This window comes from Narcine bancroftii, chromosome 7 (genome assembly GCF_036971445.1).
Source record: "Narcine bancroftii isolate sNarBan1 chromosome 7, sNarBan1.hap1, whole genome shotgun sequence".
Lineage (NCBI taxonomy): Eukaryota > Metazoa > Chordata > Chondrichthyes > Torpediniformes > Narcinidae > Narcine > Narcine bancroftii.
In genome coordinates, this window is record NC_091475.1 from 48191624 (window position 1) to 48219416 (window position 27793).

The following is a 27793-nucleotide window of genomic DNA, read 5'->3' on the forward strand; positions in this document are numbered from 1 at the left end:
CCCATCTATGTTAAGTTAACCTACCAATCAGCTCAAAAATCCACACATAAAACACTGGTGGTCAGAATTGAATTCAAACTGCAATTGCTGCAACACTAATTGCTGTGCCACTGTGTGCCTTAAAGATAACACTCCACAGACACTGAGTTCTTTGTTATGTTATGAGCAAGCATCACAAAATTGCCAGGCTAGCTATAGTGTTATGACAGGATGCAGGTTAATCAGCATGTAAATTCCTGCTCCTGATTTTGGGCTTTTTGTATTTCTAAGTACATTTCATCTGATTCAGTGACAAAAATATTTCAGTCATCGATGACTAGCAACTTGATAAACTTGGCATGAAACTTATGCTATAACATGGCTCCAATCGTGGTCAGAAATGTGGACAATCTCAGTAAATACAAGCCTATCAGATGATAACGTAGTTTGAGGGGCTTTTGTTTGTTATCAATAGATCGAGAAATGGCTGAAAAACCTTTGCAGGGATGTAACAAAAAACTGTGATGAGGTCTGTAGATCTGGGTCTGAGTGGTCCTGGTGAAGGCCAAACAATGGTATTTGTGGGTATTGGTGTATAAATGCTGTATGTCAATATTGTTATTGACACCCCCCATCATTTCCCAGGTGATTGAGGCAAGAACACCTCCTTTCAGTTAGATGGTAATTAAACAGAATTGGAGGAGCACATAAGCTCACAGTGTGGCAGAGTTTGGAAGAGGGATAGATGGGGCAGAATTTGTCAGATGTGTCCAAGAACAATTCCTGACACAATATGTGGATTAGCTGACTAGAGGAGAGGCCATATTGAATCTAATACTGGGTAATGAACTTGGTCAGGTGACAGACCTCTCAGTGGGAGATCATTTCGGTGACAGTAACCATAACTCCTTGATCTTTTGCATAGTCATGGACAAAGATATGAGTAGACAAAATGCACTTGAAAAATTCTATGGCCTGTGTCAACTAGAAGGAAAAACTGGGAGCTCCTATCCTTGGAAAACTATAGCTCTGCAGACTAACAGGAATAACGCTATGGGGGATATACATGCAAAAGAAAACACATGAAATTAATACATCTTGTTGATAAGGCTTTATAAAATTAATCTGCTGATTTTCATGTCCAAGATTATGGTGGGTTTTCCACTGTGTTTCTTTACAAAGGCATTTTGTTGCAACGAAGACAATTTTGTCCATTTTTTTAACAAGTGTTTAATTTTTCTGTCAATAATTTAGCTTAGACTCTTGAATTTTTATTGTCCATGACTTTGTTTCCTTTTGTAAACAGCCAATCATCCCAAAAAGTCCAACTGGTAGTGTTGCCACGCCAACTGGTACTCTCAATACACCTACAAAGCGAGACAGTTCTGCACTACAGGATCTTTACATTCCCCCTCCTCCGACAGAGCCATACACTCCCAGGTAATTATTTGCTATCATTGTTCGTCTTTATATTTAAAAAATAAATCTTACAGTAACTATTCCTGTATATGAAATGCCTGATAGAAAATGATGCATTGATGATTCATTCAGTGCAGTTCAATTCTATACATAGCAATACCTTCCCACAATATGTGTCTGTGAAATTTGGAGATGATTTTCTATAACCGTTGCATGCAACTCCCACGTCAAGAAGTTACGCGGGATGCTGTCATACAAGATAATTTATCCAATAGATCTGATTTAAAAAATAGTCCAATTACATAAATTAGATTATGAAAAATGTTAACAATGTACCCAAGCAATGAGTGTTTACATTGTTAAAAGATGAAGTATAAGTTGTATTTTTCTTGCTATACTTCAAAAATATCATCTTATTTTCCAAATTGAAATACCATTTGATTTTTTTTCTAATGCAATGAAAAATGTGCTTTTTAAATTCAATTTGAATTGAATGCATTTCAACAAATAACATGAAGATTAAAGCAGAAATTCTGAACAAAAGACAAAGTTACAGACTCAGTTTATCAAACTGAAGCACTGCATTCACTGTTTTATCTTTGGGAAATTATGTAAATCATCCAAAGTCTGCATCAAGTGCTGTTAGACCTGGTCTCAAACTCTCTGTTAGCTAGGAAGATCCATCTATTTGGGTACCAAATCCAGCCTCTGTGTGGAATTGTATGCTCACTGTGTTACCAAGTTTTTTTCTATCTGTGGCTAGTGGAAAGAGGGTTAATATTTTGTGCCATTATCCTACATAGCACGTAACAGGCAGAAGTAAGTGACTTTTGCCACAAAAGTTTGTATTGGATTTGAACCAACATCTCAAATGTGAAAGGACAGTTTTCAGCATATGCATCATTCTCCTTCTAACATGCAGTACTGAAATCTTTCTTCACGATTTCTGAAAATTGTGAATTGTTCAAGTCAGATTGGAGATTTTTGGTGGTCCTGCCTTCAGCTGCTGATTTCCTGAACTTTGGAATTCCCTCCCTAAAATTCTTTATCTCTTCACCTTTTACCTTTTAAGACATTTCCTAACATTAACATCTTGAACCAATCTTTTTGTTGTCCATCCAAACAATTCCCTATTTGATTTGGGCCAACATTTTTGGGTAAAACTCTTGTGAAATGCTTTGAATCCTTTTTCTGTGTGGAAACATGTAAAATATTGTTGTTTTGGAGCTACACTACAACAGAGAAAATCTTAATAAAATGATAGGACTTTAAGACACCTTGAAGCTTCCAGTAAAAAATTATTTAACAAGAGTGCACATCCAAGTCTTTAGATTTGTTTTGGTGATTATATCCAAAATTATGCATGAATTATGTATCTTCTGCCTTATACAGTGGTACCAGAAAAAAAGCAGTTGATAATTTTAGCTAATAATGCATTTTAACAAATGCCCTTTAAGTTAAATTTCTGATTTGAAAAAATTGTCCAGATTTATCAGAAGACTCCATTTATTTAGGATATAGTTAGAAACATATTTTGTTCCATCAGAGTACGTCGAACTGCAAATTAAAATCAATTCTCAGTAATATAGCATGTGTCTAAGAGAACCAACTAAGCCATTTCATCTTAGAAATGTTCAGCTTAGTTAGGCCAAAAGATTGCCAGTGTTGGTATGTTCAGCTATTCTACAATTTGAAAATGCTTTTTAAGATTTATAGATTTGATTGACCATTTCAAACTGTTTTTTGTATATCCTTTGGGGAGTCTGCTCTTTAAAGATATATTGCTTTGGAGAAATGTCTCATTGCAGAAGAAATTATGACTAAGATTACACATGTTGATGTTCTTGTGCAGTGTGTTTCTGAACTACATAATTCTGAATCAGTGTTCAGTGTTGTTACAAATTCTTCCATCTTCCTGTGAAGTTCATATTGGTCAGGTTCAAGCTTCAAAATTTTCTTTAGTGAATGCTAACTGAATTTTAACATTACTTTTCCTTAGTGATTACATTTGACCCACTGTCACATTGTAATGCTTATTTTCAAATATCTGTGGCTAGAAATTGGATTTCATGTTTTATTTTGGTTCCCTACACCATTATGAATTCATTGCTGACTTTGGAAAATAAATTGTGTAGTTACCAAGAAAGCAAGTTAAAGCAGAGATAGGAGATGAGTGTCAAGTTGGAACTGGAGCTTGTTCCTGATGACGCCATATTCATGCTTTTTTGCGCATCTTTGATAAAAGAACATCAGCCCTTAAAGGTGCACTTCCAGCAACTGTAGAACAGACCTGATGACCCTGTATATAAAGCTGATCGGAGCTCAAGCTCCTCCTTCTGACCTGGGCTTGCACAGAGGTAAGACCTAGCTGTATATATCACTCTATTAAAACCTGCATTTAACCTTCACTCTGCTTCGTGCGGTTGATGTCAGTCTCAATTTAATAGAGTGATTTATATTCGGGATGGAAACTACTCCTGTCATTGCCCACGCTCCCGACTCCACCGAAACCAGATCAAAAGATCCGAAAATGGAGATGTCCCCCATGCACATGCAGCTGAGTAAGGACCAGGCGGGGAGCTGCGGAACTGAGAGAGCCCATTGACCGAGGACTGCGAGAGGGACAAAAGCACCTGGAAGCAGGTAAAGAACGGCCCAGAACCCTGCCTGTTAAGTAACTCTCCAGGACCGGGTCCAGCCACGCAGCCCACTGGGCTCTTGCTTGATAGCCAAGGGTTGCAACAAGCACAGGCAGAAGGCATATGGCAAGTATCCCTCCCGATCTTGATCTACCACAAGGACCGAGAGGACAGCCTGCTGCCCCCAGTGACAACCTCAGCTCACCCCAACTCCCCAGAAGGCGCCCATGCTTCCCTAGGATCGAGTGGCCGTGTGAGGAAGGGATCAGGCTGGGTATGTGCCCCCACTGCCACAGAATCTGAGGCTCAAGTTCAGCCAGATGCTGAGGCCAAACAGGCTGGAACTGGACCCCAGGACTCCCGGGGCAAACACTCACTTCAACTGGTAGCAGAGGTGTTACCTAACCTACGTGGGGTTTATGCCACTGCTAGCGCAGCTGGGGGATTGCCCGTACTCCCTTATACAGGATGCTAAGTCGTATCAAGAGGCTATGAGAACCTTGCTGGGACACTATAATAAAGGGCACAGTGAACTCCACTCCAGACACAGGCTCATGACCAGGTTGGAGCAAGCCGAGGAGTCTCTTAGGGATTTCATACTCGCCCTGAAGGACTTAGCTAGGGAGTGTATTTTTATAAGTATCTGCTCAAGAGTATGCGAACGAGCTCATAAGAGACAGGATTATAGCGGGCATCAGATCTACCAAGATCAGGCAGAGTCTGCTAGAAAAGGGGACAGTCAGGCTGGAGGAGGCAAAAATTATCGCAGAGGCTCTGGAAGATACTAGAAATAAACTGGAGGAGGATACTTTGTAGGACTCATTAGCCCTGCACAGGGAGAAGACCAATAGTGCTCAAGGGCAACATATAGTAGCAGTATCCCCCGGAACTCTCCAAGTGCTCCTTGTGTGGGCAGCACAAGCACCCCAGAGCTCTCTGCCCAGCTAGAGAAGCTCGCTGTTCAAACTGCACAAAGAAAGGGCATTATGCCAAAGTCTGCAGAAGCCCTACGGCTCCCACCAAAGTCTCTCCTCATGCAAATGAGAGGCGGGAAAGCTCTTCATTTTCCTCCTCAGGTAGACAGAAACAAAGTGCCATGTGCAGCCGGCCATGTTGGACAAAGGTTGTCGGACAGAGGACACTACCATCGGGGGAGGAATACGACCCAGAGTTCTACTATGATCAGAATGGACAACATGCCATGCCATGCTGGCCTCTCTATATCTAAACCAGGCGAGTCCACACGATTTATCAAATGCGACTGTTAGTATTAAAATTAATGGGTCGAAAGTAAATTGCCTGATGGACAGCGGGAGTACTGAAAGTTTCATAGACCGGGGGCTAGTAGAGCACCTTGCCCTGAACACATACTCTAGTGACCACCAGATTTTGTTCGCGTCCAACAACCACACAGCTAAAGTGACACACTTCTGCAAGGTCACGTTGGAAGTACAAGACACCGAGTACGAGGAATTTAAATTATTAGTTCTCTCCTGTCTCTATGCTCCCATCCTGCTCGGGTTGGACTTTCAATGTCAATTGGAGAGCTACACAATGGGCCCCTTCCCCCGCTGCTCCTCAAGAACAAACAGCACTGTAACCTGACAGCCCTGAATGTAGAACCTCCCCCGCTATTCACTCATCTCACCCCAGAATGCACACCAATAGCCACCAAGAGCAGGAGGTACAGTCTGCAGGATAAAGAGTTCATTAGAGCGGAGGTTCACACACTCCTACAAGAGGGCATTATAGAGTAGAGAGCCAGCCTCTGGAAAGCCAAAGTAGTTATAGTAAAGTTGGGGAAGAAGCAGCGGATAGTGGTTGACAACAGTCAGACTATCAACAAGTTTACGCAGCTGGAAGTCTACCCACTACCACGCATAGCAGGCATGGTGAAAAGCTTTGCACAGTATAAGGTATTCTCCACTATAGACCTCAAGGCATCATATCACCACTTGCCCATCAGAGAGAACGACCGCAAATACACAGCTTTTGAGGCAGATGGCAGACTGTATAAGTTTCTCTGTCTCCCCTTCGGCATCACTAATGGGGTGCCACTGTTCCAGCGGGAGATGGAATGCATAGTAGACAAGTATCAACTCCAGGTGGTGTTCCCTTACCTCAACAATGTTACCATTTGCGGCCACTCTCAAGCCGACCATGATACAAACCTGAAGCGCTTCTTCCAGGCAGCTAAGGAACATAACCTAACATACAATAAGGACAAATGTGTATTTAGCGCTAAGAAACTGGCCATTCGGGTATACGTAGTACAAAATGGGGAAATCAGCCCGGACTCTGCCCCCATGCACCCACTCCTAGACCTCCCAGTCCCTCACACACAGAAAACATTAAAGAGGTGTTTGGGACTCTTCGCGTACTATGCGCAGTGGGTTCCCAACTATGCCGACAGGGCCCACTCGCTCATAAAAGCCTCGGCATTTCCCCTCGGCACGGCGGCTATCAAAGCCTTTGTGGAGATTAGGGACCTGATTGCAAAAGTAACCCTGTGAGCCACAAATGAGACGATCCCCTTCCAAGTGGAGACGGATGCCTCAGATGTAGCACTAGCGGCCACACTGAATTCAGGATGGGCGACCAGTAGCCTTTTTCTCGTGGACCCTACAGGGGACAAAGGTGAGACACTCGGCAGTGGAGATGGAGGCACAGGCCATCATAGAAGCAGTGAAGCATTGGAGACATTACCTGGCTTGTAAGCACTTCACTCTGGTCATGGACCAACAATCTGTGGCATTCATGTTTGACAACCAGAACAGGGAGAAAATAAAAAAATGACAAAATTTTGCACAGGAGGATAGAACTGTCCACGTACAATTACAGCATTCTATATTGGCTCTGGATGCTCAATGAACCCCCAGATGTGCTATCCAGGGGTATCTGCGAAGCCCTCAATCACACATCCCAGCTGCAGAGTTTGCACAATGAGCTGGGCCGCTCGGGGGTTGCTAGATTGTTCCAATTCTTAAGGACCCACAATCTCCCGTTCTTGGTGGAGGAGGTAAGGACTGTCCCATCTGCGCGGAATGCAAACCACAGTCAAAACAGGGCTATATTGATAAAAGCCACCAGACCCTTTGAACGCCTCAGCCTCGACTTTAAAGGCCCACTCCCCTCCTACAACAGGAATGTCTACTTCCTTAACGCCATAGGTGAATACTCCCTTTCGCTTCCCTTTCGCAATTCCGTGCCACGACGTGCCAGCAGCCACAGTAATAAAGTGCCTGCAATCTATTTTCAGCACGTGTGGGTACCCCAGCTATATACACACCGACAGGGGTGCTGCATTCATGAGTGCAGAAGTCCAGCAGTACCTATGGGACAGAGGTATTGCCACAAGCCGCACTACAAGCTACATCCACAGGGGTAATGGGCAAGTGGAAAGGGAAAATGCCACTATTTGGAAAACTGTACTATCGACCTTAAAGGCAAAAGACCTACCCGTGGCAAGATGGCAGGACGTGTTACCAGAGGCTTTACATTCGATATGCTCACTGTTGTGTAGCGCCACAAACACGACTCCACATGACCACTTGTTTTCATTTTCAAGGAAAACTGCGACGGGCATGGTGCTGCCTAGATGGCTGATGACACTGGGTCTGGTGCTCCTCCGGAACCACTGCAGGCCCCACAAAATGGACCCGCTGGTGGAGCCAGTAGAGCTGAGGCATGTGAACCCCCACTACGCAGTCGTGGCATTCAGTGACGGACAGGAAGATTCAGTAACCATCAGGAACATCGTGCCAGCCGGTATCGTGTACGATGAGGAATGATCCCAAGGACCAGCAAGACGGACAGCAGATACAAGGACAACCGGCCATCATATCACCCCAAAACGAACTGCCGACCGATCCACCCCCAACAGCCGGTACCTGTCCAGAAAGCCCTACATCAACCCAGCATACCCCTACCCTGCAGCTAACTAACTAGCAGCCCTGCACTCTCAACTACCCAACGTCAGGACCCCCTGCCCCCAATACTCCCCACCTCCACTGCTCCAATACCCTGAAGGTCCAAGAGACTAAGGAAAGCCCACCAGATCCTGGACTTATGAACTTGGGAAGGAGTGGCCAAATTCCTTTAAGCGGGGGTGAATGTGGTGATATGCCATTACACCACTAGGTCACCAGGGGCCACCACCTGACGACCCTGTATATATAGCCAATCGGAGCTCATTCTCCTCTTCCTGACCCGGGCTTGCACAGAGGCAAGACCTAGCTGTATATATCACTCTATTAAAGCCTGTATTTACCTCCTGACCCGGGCTTGCACAGAGGCAAGACCTAGCTGTATATATCACTCTATTAAAGCCTGCATTTAACCTTCACTCTGCTTCATGTGGTTGATGTCGGTCTCACTCAACACTCTCTCCTTCTACCCAGCCAGAAGCCAGGCATCTTAAAAAGTGATGATGGAAAGGTTTTTTTTTATATCTTTCATTGCCTCCCATTAGTCAAAAGCAGCCAGGAACAGGAAGGAGGCCTGAATGGGAGGAAGGGCTCTGAATAGAAGTGTATGTTCTCAATAGAAGAGTCCATCCTGAAGCTGATGAACAGATGGACCACCTATTTCCAAACAACATACTGAGGAAAATATAATCTACTGACTGGCATCTATTCCTACATTGTGATCACAGCATCCTTTTTGATTCAATAAACCATGAACACCCTTTTTCTCATCTGTGCTACTGTATCACCATTAATATAGGTGCTCAAAGGAATAGGGCATTTACACAGATTGGTTGATACCTAGAGCTGGTGGTGGAATCAGATACAAGTGCCTGTTTCTGTGTTCGACAACATCGTGATGTTTCGAGTGCACAGTACATACAATTGTTTTCTGCTTTGTCTTTGCAAGGCATTGAGATGGGCCAACTGTTTCCTCTCCCAGGAGCAGGAGTGAGCCCTGGAGGAAAGGGAAGGAGGTGATGGTGAGGAAGGCCATCTCAAGCAGATGAGATAAGAGGGATTCACATCTTAGAGAGATGCCCCAGGCTAAAGTCTGATGTCATGCTAGAAAATAAGTGATCTCCTCACCAGGATCAGCTTGATGACCTCAATGAGCAGCAAGGCTCATTCACAAACAAGGTGCATCTCTCTTTGGACAGAGGGAAACCACCCATGAGCAGCTTAAAGCTCTACAGGATTGTGTATGTTGCTCTTCAGCAGCCAGCTGCTCTCCACAAAAGGAAAGATGCTGGAATTCAGCAGTTTGCTTTCAAAGATGAGAGGTATCATATAGTAGCATATTGCTTCCCGCTAGGAGCTGGTAAATAGCACACAGGAACCGTTTTCTATTCTGTTGGAACAGTGATATATTCCTGTGTTCAGACATGGTTTCAACATGATTAGTCCTGCTCAGATTGTACAAAGAACCATCCCCATGGACCAGGCATTTGAGGTTTATGGTCATTTGTCAGCTCCAGAACTGGACATTGAAATAAAGGCAGAGCAGTCTTACTCTGAGAAGATCATTGCATCGCTTTCTTCCCATTTGCTCAAGAGGTGGTCTGGTACTGGGTCAGGACATCTTCATGAGGACATCAAGACAGTTCTCACCACTGTCTCAGTGGCGGCACAGTTGACCATGTCCCACAGCCGTGCCTGCAACTACTCATTCAATGGTCCAGGGCCAGCGGCCTGAATGAAGCTGGCTCATCCAGGACACAACTTCTCATCGACTCAAAGTAAAAAGCAACAGTTTTCCAACAGCCACAGCAAAGGCACTGCAATATTTTGCAACCATTTTGAAAGCCCAGATAAAGGTGTGAAGCAAGGTATTAAAGTTCAGTTATGGTTTTTTTCATTATTTTACCTTGATTGTTATGAATGAGTGAACACACTCACTTCAGTCTGATGTGGCAACTGCATGTATTTCTGCCTGTCTTGCCAATCTTCTGATGATGAAATGTTGCTAGAGGTTTCATCTCCAAGGCAGCCATTAAATGAGAATTCAATAGCTAAAATCACGGATGGGAACGTGGCAGAACAAAGCTATTTAAACTGTTGAGCCCACACCAGTTCAATGTAAGGACAATCTAGCTAGTTCACCCCACTGCCATCTCCATTTAGCTCTTTCCCTTAAGATACTTGTTGAGCTGCCTTTTGAACACTACAGTTGAACCTTTTCTGAACTGTTCATGCTGGTTTATGTCACCTCATTTGTCCACCTCTTCTCAATTCATCTGCCACCCTTCTATCCAATACACCAGCCGAGCTCTCTTTGGAGTCCATTAATAGCCTTGCCATTTAAATGCTCAAAACAGCTCTGACTGTTAATGTTGACGCAAGATTCTGGGTATTCTCTTCTCTATATATCAGCAAAGTGCTTCTTTACAAAACAACAGGAGCAACAAGGTGGCCTGGTATATGCTCCTGGCTGTAATGAAATTGCTCCTCATTGGCCATCATTTGCACCTTTTAGCTTCAGTTTATCACAGGAAGGATAGAAATGGGGTTTAGGTGGACAGTGATCTCTTTAGGTACCCTTTTGGTGGTAGGGAAACATCATAGTGTATTGAAGTGTTAGGTCCAACTTTGCAATGGATACAATACTATCAAAAAAAAAGTGGTTTAAATCAATTTTTGCACATAAAAACAGCAATTAATCCAATTTCTAGGCTCTTCTTTCCTGCTATTTGTGAAAATCATTCTGTGTATTGGTCTTACATTTTATTTTTCTTCATAATTACTGTGAGCAATTTTCACAGTTTTTCTGTCTGTTTGGAAGGAAAGGTACACAATGAAATTCCATTCACTCAATAACAGCTGGAGTGAAGGTGAAGTGATAGTGACTGGAAATCACATTTTTAAAACTCCAAAACCAAATTGAGCTGAAGTCATGACATGGCTTGTCATCTTAGCTATCTTTTGTACTAGTTGCTTTTCCAGTTACTTCCTTTAACCTTAATTTCACAAAATAACCTGTGGGTAATTTTTGAATGTTCCAGTTACTGTATGGGCTGTATTTGTAGGTGCTTTATGTATGTGACTTTTTTTGCAGAAGGCTGGGAGGTTCCAGTATCTCTAGAATTAATAGGTAAGTCCTTGTGAAATGTCTCTGTTCAATTGTGAACCAGTTAATTCTAGAACAGAAAAATGTAATGTTACGTTTACAAGCAAATCTGTTTTAAGAGTTAATTCATATAACCCCCAATTTCTTTGATCCTACAACCATGTAGTGTTTTGTTGTTCTACATTAGCAGTAGGTATGGGTGTAACTTTGATTATGATGAGGAATATGTTCACACATGGAGCACTTATAGCTGCAACATGAATTAGAAGAGGAATGTAAACTCAATTTCAATAACAAAAATGTCAATTCAGCTGCATTCGATTGGCAAACCCTCAAATTGTCAGCAATTATCAGAATTGTTTGAAGTGAGCAGACATTTTAAAAGATGGAATTGCAGTACATTTACACACTGATGAATTTTGATCAAGTCCTGATTAATTTGTTCTGTGTGATCTGTTGTCATATCAGCTCTATTTTAATGCATACAATGAAAATGTTAATATAAAGCCAAATATTATGATGCCCAATACTAATGTTTTAATTTATTTGCAAACTTGAAACATTCCATGACCAAAATTAATTTTCATCCTTCCGAGATCCATGAAATGTATGAATATTTGGTTTATGTTTCTGAGTTCCATTCCATGTCAGTACTTGGAGCAGAAGAAATCAGGCTTCTGTTCATAAAGAACTTGTTTTCAACTATTCATTGCTCATTGCATCATTCTATAAATATAAACCTGATTTAATTGCATATGTGCTCAGCGTTGCTACTCACCCACAGTTTCTGTAGCCACTGCATATTTCATCTGTTTCAGTGTCTATTTTCAGGCATACACTGAAAACAAACACATTTACATAAGTGCTTAGCTTGGCTCAGTTTGGAATACTTCACCCTCTTTGTCAGTAGGCCACAAGTTCAAAATTTCTCTTGGGCTTCAACCCATAATCTATTGAAACCTTTCTGTACATAACATGTATATTGTCCAAGGACTATTTTTAGAAAATAAGAAATCGAAGAAGGTGATGTGTTTCCTCATGTCTGTTCCAACCAAGTCTTCATATCTGCAGAATCCAAAATCTAATGATCCTGCTCTGAAGTAGGGTCAGTGACCGAGCATCCACTGTTGCCTGGAGTAAAGATTTCCAAGGTTCACAATCTCCTGAGTGCAGACATTTTTTCCACCTCAATCCAAAATGTCATTGCCCTCCTCTAAAATTAATTTCAGACCCTTTGGCCCAAGGAAATGACCTTTCAGGATCTAATCTATCAAACAGAATAACAGCATTTAATTGAAGTCACCTTTTATTTTACAGTGAGGGAGGCCAATTGTACCAAATCTCTTATTGCTGGATAACCCCTTCATCCCTGAAATGAATCTCTTTCTTTCTTTGGCTTGGCTTCGCGGACGAAGATTTATGGAGGGGTAATGTCCACGTCAGCTGCAGGCTCGTTTGTGGCTGACAAGTCCGATGCGGGACAGGCAGACACGGTTGCAGCGGTTGCAAGGGAAAATTGGTTGGTTGGGGTTGGGTGTTGGGTTTTTCCTCCTTTGTCAGAATCTACCCAGTAATAAAGGCATGTTGCCCTGACTCCACAGCAAGTATTTCCTTTATTAAGCACAGAGATCAAACTTGTAAACATTGCATTGGTTCTGGGTTTACTGAAGCACTGGAGAGTTGCAGCAAACCTTCAAAATGTTTCTACTCTTAAAGTCTGTGCAGTTTGGATAGAGCAATGAATTGAAGTCTGTCCTCAACTGTCAGCTTAGAGGTTTCCTGGGCAAAAAGTCTCCCTCAGCCAATGACAGGAAAACAAATCAATTGATCTTGCATCTACTTGACTATTCTGCAGCTGAGCAATTATTGACACTAATCAGAATAGGTTCAAGTGAGATGCTCCATAAAGTAATCAGTTCTTAAAATAGAGTCCTCTCTGCTGCTTCTATTGTTACTAAGGATCGCAGATTTCCTTATGTTCCCAATGGTTATTGATCATCTCACTTGGTAACTATTTTTATACTTATCAGTACTCTTCATGGACAAATACTTAGCCATTTCTTCATTAAATTGATACATCCTTTCCTCCTTTTGTGGGGTTTCTATTGTATACATCTACCAATCTGACCTTAGTGAATATTTTCCAAACTCAAGTTCCATCTGATGATGTTCAGCTGGTGTTTACATGACTCTGATGTTCTCAAATTAAGTTTCATCAGTGTAAAATAATGTCATTAATTTATGTTTATTCTCATATACAGTAATCCCTGCCCCTTCAGCATTTCGACATATGGCTTGTCCATTTTTAAGTCTCTGCCTAAAACTGGATAGAATATGACACATTGATGCAAACCTTGTTTGTCTTTATGCCCAACACTGGACTTGAATCATCTGCAGTCTCCATTGGTGTTTTTTTTAAGTTTTATGTAAAATCTCCCAATAGTTTCCAGGGGTCAGTGGGACCATCCTTTAAATAATTATTAACTTCGAGCATTTGACTCATACATGTCTTAAAATATTCTGTTGGAGTATGGGGTGTATTGTTGAGGCTTTTGGAACCATATCTCAGCCAGCAGTATAAATGTAAAATGTGGGTGAGAAAAGATCCACTTTCCAAACATTATTTCACCTCTAATAAAATTGAAGAGACAAGTCTCAGTGGAAAACAAATTCAGCTTTATGCTTCTCGGTCTCTCACTGATGGTTGAGATACAGAACTATTTCAGACACATTCAGTAGAGACCCCCCAGCAGTTAATGTCACTGCCTAACATGCCCTGGAACTGGGTCTGATCCTGACCTTGAGCTTTGCGTGTACAGAGTCCGTATGTACAATGTGCTCGTGACACCAGGTGCTTTGGTTTCCCTCACATTCCAAAGACATGATGGAAGATCAATTGACCACTGTAAATGATCCTTTGATACAGCCAATCACAACCTTTATTTGGCTAAGGCCTTCTCTGCTCAAGATTTATGGGCCCTCTTCCCTGTGAAGCAGTCAAGTTTTGGCTTCTTTCATGCTTTTCTCCTACCAAGCAATAAAAATATTTTGATGAAAGGTTCAAGCCTGAAACGTCAGTTCTGTATCTCTGCCTTTGCTACATCAGGGATACTGTTTGACCTGCTGAGTTTTTCCAGCATATTATGTTTGTACTAAAAAATAGTTATGTTATACGAGGTGAAAAGAAACCAAGATTTTTACTTCAATATGCGGTGGCCCCCAGGGAGTAATGGCTGCGCCTTAGTACATCAGTGCCAAAAGTATTAAAGGAAAGTCAAATAGGCAAATCAGAGTGAATAAGGAGCAAGGGATGGATAAAAAGAGGAATTGGGGCTAGTAGGAGCTGATTTGATCCAACGTGCTTAATGTCTCAAGGATGATCGAGAGGCAATTTGTTTCTTTCTTGGGGAAAATTCTTCAAAAAAATGCTTTTCACAGACTTACCTGAAGATAATCTCTGTCTGAAGCCTCAGTTTTTAAAACTAATGCTATTGTTAAGATTAATTTAAACAGTAGCACGGAGTCAGAAAATAGGACAATTTAAACAACTTAAGATTTCTACTCTTAATATTTTAGAATAGCCATCAAATTATCATAATTTATATTCCCCTAAAATATTCAGTCACAAAATGTTGCTGCTACTTTATTGGGAAATACTATTGGGAAATACTTTATTGGGAAATACTATTGGGAAATACTAATGGTTTGGGCTCTGAAACAAAAGGCTTCTCTTCATTTTGGATCAACTTGAACAGGCAACTCTTAGGGTAGTGCTGACTGAGATAGGGGGAGAAAATGTTTTGTGTTATCGTTTAAGCACCCATTCAATAAAATTGATCACAATCATTTCTTGAATTGAAAACTTTTTAAATACTTTTATTCATTTGATAGAGAAATGTTGTATGTATATATATGGTTTAGAGACTAATTAATTATGTAGCTTTTATAAAATGTAATAATGTAGAGAAGGCCACAACCCGTTGAACAGATACAGAAAAACTCTCTATGTCTACTTCCTCAGGAGTTTGTGGAGGAGCTAGTGGAGTTGTTCAAGTGAACCGGTACGGACTTGAAGGGCCGACATGGCCTGTTTCCGTGCTGTAAACGGTTATCTGGTTATATGGTTAATATGTGTCATATATAGTCTTATATAATTCTCAAAAAAAGTGAAAACCTAATAGACCAATCTCTTCTAGTTATAGAAAAAATACAAAAATAAGAACAAAATTAAAAAAAGAATAAAAAACCCATACTAATCTAACCCCTCCCACTAAACTCCATCACCAGCAAATAAATTGGGAGAATCGAGGATCAGCTCTTGGTCATAGGACATAAAACTGCCAGCAAACTTTTAATATTTTTCTCTCTGTTGATCATGCTGCACAATGACATTTCTGGAATATAATAATACTCCATGGTACTTGACATGAATTGACATTGATCATTTCCATTTCAGCCATATCGAGGCCCCAAACCCCTTAAATGTATTTATTACTATTCAAGCTATCAGCTAATATTATTTTGTTAAGCATCAGTGATTACACTGCTCCTACTTCTGTAGGAAGCAGATTGGATATGGGTAGCACTGAATGGACCAAGTGTGATCACAGCTTTTTAAAAAGCACCAAAATAAGTTGACATTGTATCTGTGCAAATTTTTAGGACAGAAATTATGCATTTTACTCTCTATGAAGTGGGAATTGGATTGACTCGATTAAATGTGCAAAGGAACATTGTTTAATAAAAACTACTCTTTTGAAAAATAATTACATTGGAACCTGTCATTTGAGGCCACAGGATGTGCCAGTGAAATATGTTTGCTCTGGTGGACAGGCCCCAATAGAGGGCGGTAACACTGCTCTTTGCCAAATTTAATTCTGCCCTGAACTTGACATTAATATTTGTACATGTGCTTTATTATAATATTAATAATGCATCCAGTTGTCTAGAATGCTGCATATCATTATGGTCAGTGTTTTTGGATAAAATCCCTTGATTACCAAGTTGCCAAATGTTGTTTTCTGCACCAAGTGCAGAGAAGGTATGGGATGATTACCTTCATGTTTCACGCCATCCTTGCCAGGTTTTTTCAGGATTCTCCTCAAACAACTGTTGGGGAGCTTAATACAGGGGATTTATCTTATTGTTCAAAGTTCTTTTGTAGTAGTTTGCCGTGCAATTCAGAATAAGTTCAAGGAATTGACAGTAAAATTGTGCAGTGCATTCTGCCCACTAGAGAGGTACATTGTGCCACTTTATCATGTTAATCTCTTTTAATTCAGTTGAAGATATCCACACTCTCAAACAAATAACGAATCAAATCAAAATACTGTTCAAAAGCTTGTCAGGGAGGAATTTTAACCTGTGCTATACCTGTGAGAAGTTACCTTCATGCACGTGAGTTCATTGAAATCAACAGGTAACTTGCATTCCCACACACAGAGAGTTCAGCACTTCTCCGCCATTGACCTTTGGTTATGTATGAACATTTATCACATTCTGTGTACTGATTGTGGTTAGATAGAGGATATAGCCACCCTTAATGTTGTAAAAGTGGTCCCCTGCTGATAAAGACCTATAAAAATTCTCCAACCCTCTCATAAACACTGATTCTTGTTGGAACTGTAGAATCACTACATGCTTCCAATAAACTCTCAAATCATCAAAATCATGTTCCATTGGTTCTCGATGTGGCCTGATGATTTATTCCCACAACCCTGATTTAAGAGAGAAGTTAAATATCTCTGTTTAGCACACTGAACTGTACTGCTCTGAAGATGGCACCGTTTTCCTGAAAAGCATGCAAAATAATTATAAATTAACCATTGTTCATATTTTTTCTCTCTGAGATTTATTTGCCAGGACTGTATTTTATTAACAGTAATATCAACTGTATTTTTCAATGGTGCCACTGTAAAACTTCCTTAGATTTGCTTGCTCAGTACAAATTATACCATTCTTTTTGTGCATTTTGTGGTCTGAATGCCTTTTCCAAAATTATTGCATTTCTGCCTGCATTTCATTAGATTCGTTGTGTTGATTTTTTTCTTATTCAATTTCCCCTCTAACGTCTCTGGCCTCCCCTTCTACCCCCTCCACCACCGCTCCGACCATCTTCAGCAAATAAAGCACATATCTCAAAGTACTTGCGTTCTAAATTCAACTTTCTGTGCTTCACAAGGCTTGACCTTCACCAAGCTCTTACAAAAGTGAGATCAGTCCAAATATTGTTTTTCACCTAACAATGCCACCAAGGATGATTGACACAAACTAGTTACTGAATTGTTGAATGTGTGGATAGCAACTCTTTCCATGACAGTTGATTGACAAAGCAGGTTGTTTTACATTGTATATCGTCTTGAATTAAGATGTTTTATTTTACTTTTATGTTTATTTTTGGCCTCTGACAAATTTAAGGAATCATTAAAAATGCATTAATTGTCATGTAAGTCTTGTAATCTGATCTTGTAAAGATCAGATAGTTGGTACCTTATTCATCCTTGCTGTCTCATTAGTTAGAAATTTGTATTCTATGCCATGATAAATGAAAAGTCCTTACCAGATGGTAGTTGAAGAAGGTCTATGTTCCACCCCCCCTCCCCTCCCCTTTTTTTCTCCTGTTTCGCCTCTCTTCAGTGACCCTTTTTTGTGCTTTAGAACTGGTAGCTCCAAAGTTTGGCATTTGCAGTATGGTGATAAATGTTGCTCAGTGAGAATGTAGAATAAATCACACCATTCATGTTGAATGAAAACATAAACCTTTGTTACTTGATTTGTGGCAGAAATTTTAATATCGTCATGGGAAATGATGCAAAAAATTATTCATCAAAAAAATAGAAATTGATTGTGGTTTTCCAAGTTTGACACCCTCCATTCTTAAAAGCAGAATTTTCACCATCAATTGTGCTGATCTTTGTTTAAAGTAGATTTCAAGTCCAGGTGGCATCTTCTCTGATGGTGGGGAATCACAGCAATTTCCTCCCAGTAATTTCATATCCTATTAATTCTCATATTCATGGAACTGAATGGTTAAGAATTACTGAAAAACTCTGATGCATATTTCTCAGAAATTGTTGGTAATCATTCCACATAAATAGAGTGGCTGCAAAAGCACTTTAAACATAAAACAAACAAAATAAATAATTTATCTTCTCATTTCTTATATAAAGATCCACACTCTTCTCAGAACTTCAATGGCAAAATTACAACTCTGTTGCGATGCCTTTTTCTGACAAAGTTTTGAGATGACCAAAGTTAAAGTGCTCAGCAAATGTCCAGCTGCAACAGTGATGCAATGTGGAGATATTGTTTGCAGCTGCAGTTGATCATTACTAGTTTCCACAGTCTCTTAATAAATGGCAGGTCTGAATATTAACAATTGCAAATAAAAGTGCAGTAAAATATTTGAATTAGAAAGCAGAAGGGTATCAACACCATGTTTCTTTTTACTTCTTTCATGTGTGTCATTGGTCTGACTTCAGTTTGATTTGCTTAATTAGAAAAATGAACAGAAGCACTGAATTGTGTATTTTTTTCCAAATAAAAGGGATGAAAAAGGCAACCTTCCCATTGAGGAGCCCAGCAGACCTGTTTTAGGCAAACCAGTACATAAGGGATCAGAGTCTCCTAATTCTTTCCTGGATCAGGAATATCGAAAACGTTTCACTGTGCTTGAGGGTGATGCAATGACTCTCAGCTATGACTACGACACAACCAGATCAAGTATTCCAGGCAGAAGAGAAAATACTCTAACGTATGGTAATTTTAGCTTTTATTTTTATTTTAATGCTTTTTAAAACTATTTAAGATTTGAAAATATATCCAGGTGATTTTTCTCAAAAACTATCAATTAAGATTTTTAAATTCCTTTATTATCATGCAATATTACACGAAATTACCTTCTTCCTGCTGTATGGCAGAAAAAGAGTTGCCTTTGGTGTCACCTGGCATCCCGTACAATATGAGAGAAAGAGGACCAAAATTCACTGTCCCTGAGTGTTTGTGGATTCACCTCAAGTGCTCCCACAGGCTCTGCAACTGCACAGACACCTGCAATGCCCCAGGCCTTCAGGAGCCCATATTGCCCTCAGTGTCCTCTCAATTCCCAGAACCGAGACCTGGTTCCCATGAGCCAGACACCAGCAGCCAATAGCCCATGCAGGTCCTCCAACTGCAAATTGCCTGTATGGATCCTTCAGCTGCTGAGCCGATCGCTGGGCTGCAGTCATGGTTACCATCCTCTGCTTCTCCTTTTCAATGGTGGGTGGGAAGGGGGTTGTTCTTTCCTTTTCTGATCCACTGCTGCCTGGGTCTGGAATGCCTCGCCGCCACTGCTGAGCGCAGGAGCCGCCATTTTGGGATCAGACCCGTGGTTGCAGGATTTTAGTTTAAAAACATCATTGTCTCATTGAACAGGCATTTTAATGCCTGTATGGAGTCACCGGCATTAGGACCAGGCAGTTGAACCATTTGGAGCAGCGCAGTGTCTCCATTCTCTGCTCTCCCAGATCTACACCGGTGGCCGTGCTGCCATTACAGCAGCAATCACATTTTTAAAATCAATCTCATCTTCCCAGTCTCTTCACCCTTTGAAATGCCAGAATCATCCATAAAATCATGGAACAATGTAATCTCCTTTCCTCATTGATTCATAGTCACACTGGATCAAATCTTCTTGGACCCAGCTGACCTCCCAGGCTCACCATACTCACATTAGCTGGACCGGGTGCAGGGTGCTGATCTGACTGGTTCACTCATTGCCTTGATCAGGCACTAAGGTTGCTAGAACTCAAGCCTTGGACTGCATTGTGAAGAGGCCCTGCATAGACTTTAACACCTGGCAAAGCATCAGACATGTTTAAAGGTCATAGAGGTACGTAGCACGGAATCAGCCGTATCAGCCAACCTTCCACCTCCCATTTACACTGATCCTATTTTTTTTAATTCTTCTGACATTCTCATCGATGCCCCACCGCCCCGCCCCCCCCCCCCCCCCCAAATATTCTATCACTCACACCACACTTGGGAAATTTACACCTCTTTGCAATGTAGGAGGAAACTGGAGCATTTAGAGAAAGCTTGCTTGGTCACAGAGAGATCATGCAAACTCCACAAAGAGAGCACCCAATGTCAGCATTGAACCCATATCTCTCAAACTGAGAAGCAGCGACTGGGCACAGACTAGATGGGCCAAATGTTTCTATTCTGTAGTGTTCTAAGGTTCTCTGTTAGCTGCATTCCCACCCCACTCATATGGCAGCAAATAGCCAAAGCTATTAATATTGACTTAATAATTAAAAACATGAAAATATTTTTAAAGTAACATTCATAAATTATCGAGAGCTATAGACCAAAAACCAAACACAAATTAATTTTAAAAGACAAACTTTCCCCTTTATCAATATTCCCAATTGATATCAGTGGGGCTCAACTGCTTTGCTTGTGATCATTACCCCCATGGTAATGACTGGACTCCACTGATAGTCCTCAGTGTCACTCGGTGAACCCACACTGCACCTCATGGACTTAAGTCCAGAACTCACCTTCATTCAAATGACTGATTTCTGCTGATTCCCCCTGGGAATGGTTAGCTGCAGCCAGCAAGATCTATATCAGTGATCAGTTGCAAACTTCCAACAAAGAACTATGTAGTTGACTGGAGAAGTGACTATTCATCACCAAAAGACCATCATAGGATTTTTTTCATTCAAGAAATGGATGCTTCAAATAGGAGACTTCTCTTTTATTCTCTGCACCTTGCATTCAATAGTTCCTGTGTTTAGATTTCAGATTTCCAACATTCATTGCTGAGTTTATTTGGATGTTTTAGTTAACAATTTCACTTATTTAAATTAGTCTTTAGTTTCTGTTACTACCAACCTGGGTTGATTGAATATCATCAGATTGCATCTCTGAAATGATCAGAGGATTTGTGCTGAATTTATCAATATTTTATTAATATAGAGTACACATGGAGACAGGGAAATTGGGCGTTCTGCAATGATTATTGAATTTATCTTCCAGTTACATATTATTGCTACCTGATAAAAATTTTTTATTAGAAGTCTCTTGACCAACATCCTCTCTCAACCCATATAAATTTGAGACAATTCCAAAACATTGCCACTAACATCCCAACCTGCACCAAAGTCCTTTCACCCTCATGCTTACTAACCTATATTGGGTTCTATTCAGGCACCACCTTGTTTTCAAATTCCTCTATGACCTTCCTCCTCTGAGATAAATGTCATTGTCCAGGTCAATTCTTGCCTCTCCTGCACAAGTGCATGGCTATACCTTGCTGTGGTGGTACACCACCGGCCTACTGCAGGGGGAAACCTCTGTACCTGCAGGAATGTAAGGAGACAGGATAACACCTGGCCAGCTGTCAATCAGTCGGCCTGAATGGATCAAGCCCCACCCGGTCAAGTGTCAATCACCCTCCGGGATATAAGCCTGCAGCGGCCTCCCGAGGCCTCACTCAGAGTTGCTGCAGCCACAGCCAGCCTGGCTCTGTGGAAGTCTTTGTGGATGAAAGCCTGTGGTACAGTCTTTACCTTGTGTGTGTCTGATTCTGGCTATCAGTGCACCACACTTGGATTTGTCCATAATTGTCTTATATTTAGGCCTTGATATTCCCTGTCTATTTCTTCCTACTTCTCTGCCTTTTATAACTTCAAATTGCTCCTTCGAACCCATCTTTTTGACCACATCTTTAGTTATTCCTCGGAATCTTTAACAACAAAGAAACAATGAAAAATAAGTTGTTTTTGCCCATGACACGTTAAAGGAATAGTAAAGCCGTAGTGTGGATAAATCTGATAATTGGTTATATAGACAATTATGATTTTTCTTAAGATTTGTACAGGTTAAATACCAAACACATATACCTGAAGAAGGGCTCAGGCCCAAAACGTTTGCTCCTTTTACTTTCCATGTCCCACTGAGTTTCTCCTGCACTTCTGTGCACTGGTGAGTTGCAAATGATAGATGTCAACTTACTTTCAAAAAAAACTCTGCAGTTTTGAAATATTCTAAGAAGTAGAGTGGATTATACTAAAAATGGAGAAAGCAGCACAATCAATGCACTTACAACTAGCTTTAGTTACCAGCCTTTCTTAATCTTAACAAGATCATTTCAAAATAGAGCTGCTGAATAGATGACAAACAGATGTCTCTAAAAATTAAATGCTGTAAAGAAGTAAGCAATAATTACACACTGAAAGGCAAAACGTGATTGGAAAATACAAGAAGGAAGCACTCAGCAGATCGAGCAGGGAGGGAAAGGAGTTGAATATTTCAGCCTGATGATCTTCCATCAGAATTAATAGAAACTCGAGAGAAAGAATGCAGACAAAAAGCAAGAGAGGAGGGAAGAACAAAAGGGAAGGTCAATGAAACAGTGAAGAGATTAATTAACAATCAAAATTATTTTTGGAAGTCAAACAGGTTGTATACAGGAGATGTAAAGAAACAAAAGATATACTAGAGCAGGTTTAAATGAGTGCTCAAAATGATCATTTGAAAATATTTTGCTCATTGTGGAGTGTGGGGTCAGAAGGTGAGGTGATGTTCTCAAAGTTTATCAAAGGCCAAGAAGAAAGTGACCAGAGGGAGAGTAAGTTAGAGAAGTAAAATGACAAATTGCAAGCCTTCTAATTTAACATTGAATCCAACAACATCATTAATCACTTCCATTCCCAGCTCCACCAACTCTAGTTTTTACTTTTATACCTTTGCTTCTCACTTTGTAGTTTCATTCATCCTGTCATTTAATCTCACCAGGCTTCTAGCCTGTTCTTTGTTTTTTTTTCCCTTTTCCAAAATTTCCTTTATCTTAAAAGCATATTCTAATTTTTTTTCCCCAGTTGTGTTGGCAGTGAATTTTCACAAAATATTCACTCAAGCCTTCAGCATAGCCTGATCTACTGAGTATTTCCAAGATTCACTGGTTTTATTGCAGGTTTCCTGCAGCTGCAGAATTTAGACTTTGTCTGATTTCAAACATTTTGTTTTGCTGTTCCCAGGCAAATTGAGACCTATTTCAATGCCAGTCGAATACAGTTGGGTAGGAGAATACGAAGATTCTAATAGACCCAAAAGGGATGGACGACGAGGTAAGTACTTTTTTTAACTATTATGTAGAATTATTGAATTTATCTTAAGAGAAATTAGCATTTCCAAAGACATGTTCTCACTTCATGGTGGGCTTTTGTTTTTCTGCACCCACTACTAGGACATCCACAATAGGAAGATTGTAATTGAGAGCCAAGTTTTGAATGACAATTGGCCTGACCTGTCTATCTCAGGTCACGGTTATGCATTATGGAGATCCAGGTTATTGTGAAATCCATTGGATTCATGAAGGTTCTACCTAGTAGAGAAAAGAAAATGATCTGATCAGTGGAACTGGGATAAGAGTTATTGGGAAAAGAATCAAAAGAGGAAAGAAGAAAAGCTTCTCCAGGCAATAAATGATAGAATCCAAACCTTTATTTATTAGAGGATGCCAGTGTGCCTGAGTGTCACTGTGTGAGGCCTGTAAATGCCCTAGGAGACACAATTTTTATTCTAACTTTTGAAATGTGCCAGAAACCAGCTAGAGTCATTTTTCTTGTCGGATTGTGATGGCAAAATATTAACCCAGGTAACTCCTAGGGGTTTTGATGGAGGTTGCAAATGGAAGAACATTGTGGCAGTATTGACCCAACTTACTCATGGACTCTGGTCCTCTAAAAAAAAAAGAAATCTCTTTCTTTCTCTGTCTTTAGCCTGTGAAGCACAAACTTTGACCAGTTTTATCCAAAAATGCTATCAGTTTTTCTATACTCTTCATCAGACTTTGAGTTGCAGAATAAATCATGATCACCATTTGCAGCAGATAGACCTGCTGGGCATGTCTTCCTGCTCTGCATTTCACATCTCATACATTCTTCTGTCTACATTGTTTTGACTAAGTTTAGAGGGATATGGGCCCAATGTAGGCAAATCAGACTGGCTCAAGTAGGCAACTTGGTCGGCATGGCCAATTTGGGCTAAAGAGCCTGTTTCTGTCATGTATAACGCTGATTGTTCTCACTCTCTAATTCCTCCTATTCAACTCATTAAGCTTGTTTACAGTTTGTCTCCACAATCACCCTCTCAGAGATGTCTACCCTCTCTCTGAGAAAGGAGCTTTGTTCTGAAACATTAGGTCTGATCTGCTGAGTATTTCCATCTTTTACTTTTTTAAAAATCAATTGAAGCAGATAGATTGTTTGGTTACCCAGAACTGGTCCTGTAACAGTGTCAACCAATGGATTATCAGTGTGAATGGACCTTACTAAGTCATCCTTTTAAGACTGTGAACACCGTGTGAGGCCAAAGCAGGGAGTGAATATAACCCAGATGCATATATGAATCAGGTGTACCATTGACATAAAAAGATAGTTGTAGTTCCAAGGCTCATACTTCCTAAATCCCTGATCATTGTCTCTGGAAGTCCAATGGAAGCAGTGCAATTAATCATGGCTTAATTAAGTAATTAAAGCTAATATCACTTTTAAGATGCATTTAAGAAATTGATTGTATTCACATTACATTGACTGTTGGTTAAATGTATTGATGTTGTGTTGAACAAAATCATACTGGGATTATGTAATGTCACAAGAGAACCTGCATACAAATAAATTAATACGCATCAGTCAAGAACTTGCAAGTCAAACTTACGTAGACATGAATATTCAGTGTACAGTTTTCTTAAACCTCTGAGATCTTCCCAAATGTTCTTATGTCTCAAATACCTGCCACACATCTTTAGTGGATGTTGATGGTCAGCTATCTTCCCATATTCTCTCAGGCACCTTGTTAACTCTGTGACCCAAGTTCAATCTGGATTCCCTCCTGCTTTAAATGGACCACTACCTGTAATTCATATGTCTGATCATTGCCACCTTCATAATCCCTGATATCCTGGCAGGCAAGTTAATTCTTTTGGACCTTTTTTTGGCAAAATGTACTCATTTAATGTATTTCTGCCCTGCTTTCAACATTGTGAAATTCTTGGATTTACACTCTTATCATGGATCCTTTTGTTCCTGTGTTGTTTCTCCTCATGGTCTCCCTTTGGAGTCTTGAGTTAGGACCTGGAGTGTGGCAATATTTTGCAAACTGCTCATGGCAGATCCTCTACTTACATCTATTGTAATCATTCTACCACTACCAGCTGTGATAAAGTATGGGATGAGTTTCTTGGCTCGCATACAAAGCAAAGCTTTTCACTGTATCTCAGTACACATGACAATAAACAATTCAATTTACCTGCCTCTAGATTCCCTCTCTACTCATTTATAAGAGATTTTTCCATTAGTTTCATTCTTCAGCTGGTTCAGCCCCATTGGACTCACTGCACACTGAAGACACACCACAATAAAATTCCAACCTTTGTCTTCTTGAATTTGTCTGGCTCCTATCTGAAACCTCATGCTGTAATGTCCTTGCCTTTATTGTGTAGAAAGTTATAGAAGCTAGAAAATTTGTGGAAATAAATAGTGATGTCCTGAATCATATTCATATTACAAAAAAGGAAATCTGGCTGTCTTAAAGCACATTATGATGGAGCATGTGATTCTAGTGGGAAAAGAGTCCCATCTGTTTGCCTCTCTTCTCTATCTGCTACCCTGGTCCTTGACTTAAACAGAATGTACATTCAAATACTCAGATCTCCAGTCAGTTCCTGACTGCAGTTCACCATGATTTATGGCAGATCCCTGTCATCTTGAGCAATAGAGCTCTTTATGTCTCCCAGCATTACCAATACTGCTTCTGAACTGTGTGCAGTGAGGCAGTGTTCCTGGTCAGTGGAACTTGGCTAAAGCTCCATTGCTCATCAAAATGCACATCACAAACATATTGGCCTTGAATAAAGTTTGAAATTCACTTCAGTCTTTTCTGTCATCAATTGTTGTATAAATATCATTAAACAAGCATCCTTACATGATTTAATTCACATTCCCTAACATCAAAACATTTGTCTGATTTTTCTTCCCTGTCTGCAATTCATTACTTGGCTTAGGTTCTCATTGTTTACAATATCCTGCTTGCTTTTGCAAAATTGTGTTCAATGTTGCTGTACTACAGTAACAGTACTCATCTGTTATGATGGGACAAACCAAGGCTGCAGGATTTCCCTGCATCAGAAGCCTCCTGCCTTTTGCAGCTTTTCATTTGAATGCCTTGTTGATTTCTTGCCAAAGCTGTGCCAAAGGAATATTTGAAATGCAGAAGTGTTTGCCCTTCTACGAACCACCAATTCCCCCAGCTACAGAGACGAACTCTCGACGGACATCTCCTGCAAACCCACCAACACCTACACCTAGAAGAGACAAGCTTTTGGCACATATCTTCTACAAACCCAGCAACTTCCACAGTTACAATTTTTTTTTTAAAAAGTACCTTCCCCTCTACCACCAACTTGACTCTCACCTGCATATGCTCCATTACCCACATATCTGTCCTGGCCCCCTCTACCCCCATGTGCAAAAAGGACAAGATTCTCCCTATCTTAACTTACCACCCCACCAGCCTCTTCATCCAACATATTATCCGCCACCATTGCCATCACCTACTACATGATCCTACCATTAGACACATCTTCCCTTCTTCTCCCCTCCTCGCCTTTCGCAGTGACTTCTCCCTCTGTAAATTCCTCTTCTACTCCTCCCTTCCCACTAATTACCCAGTTAGCTCCTATTCTGTAACCACAGGAGGTGCCTAATTTACGCACACACCAGCTCCCTCACCACCATTCCAGGCCCCAAACAGTCCTTCCAAGTGAAACAACAATTCAATTGTAAATCTGCAAGGGTCATCTACTGCATCCAGTGCTCCCATTGTGGTCTCCTCTGAGACTGAATGCAGACTGGAAGTTCACTTCATTGAACACCTCGGCTTCATCCAGTACAATAGTAATAACCCATTTCAATTCTCCATCTCATTTCCTTGCTGACTTATCTGTCAGACTGAGACCACCCACAAATTGGAACAACACCTCATCTGGGTATCCTCTAACCGAATGGCAATAACATCAACTTTGCCACTTACTGTTAGCCCCCACTCCTATGTATCCTATTTTCTCTCTCTTCCCTTTTTCCCTCTGTCTCCTTTCCCTCAACTCTGCTTTCATAGATCTGAAAACAGCAACCCCCCCCCCACCCCCAGTCAAGTCTTACTTTTCTATCTCCTGTGTCCTATCGATATCCAAATAGCACCTTCTGTTTGTTGGTCTGTACTCCTACCCCTGCCCATTCTTCCCTTCTCCTCAGCCTTTTAATTCAGGCATCTGCCTTCTTTTTACTAATACCTTGAAAAAGGACTCAGGCCTGAACCATCAGTTCTATATCTTTACCTCTTGTGAACACTGTAGGACTTGTTGGGTTCCTCCAGCATTTCTGTTTTTTACTACAATCACAGCATCTGCAGTTTTCATGTTTCATAGCCTTCATATATTTGTAATGGGTGCACAGGGGGCATATGAAAAGAAGTGACCCAGGAACTGTATTACAACATTTATTTGCTCCCTTTTAGAAGACAAAATAATATAACCATTATCTTCTGAGTTTTCTTCCTTTTCTGGAAGTAGCAAGCAGTGTCCCCATTCTTTTCCTCAATTACTTACAGATACTTTATTTTAACATTTCAATATGTACTCAACTCAGTGTACATAGTATAAGCTGAGAGTTTTTAAG

General features: G+C 40.6%; 1 protein-coding gene across 8 annotated transcripts in view; it reads left to right on the plus strand.

Annotated features, from left to right (window-relative positions):
- Positions 1–27793, plus strand: part of cnksr2a (connector enhancer of kinase suppressor of Ras 2a) — a 489894-nt gene that overhangs the window by 310261 nt on the left and 151840 nt on the right. For 6 of the 8 annotated variants that reach the window (XM_069889984.1, XM_069889987.1, XM_069889986.1 and 3 more), the window contains 4 exons: positions 1286–1419; positions 11058–11093; positions 18616–18827; positions 23096–23185. In XM_069889984.1, coding sequence (XP_069746085.1) covers positions 1286–1419; positions 11058–11093; positions 18616–18827; positions 23096–23185 — 472 coding nt within the window. The remainder of the gene's footprint in view (positions 1–1285; positions 1420–11057; positions 11094–18615; positions 18828–23095; positions 23186–27793) is intronic. The other 2 variants (XM_069889985.1, XM_069889988.1) reach the window with 1 other exon arrangement.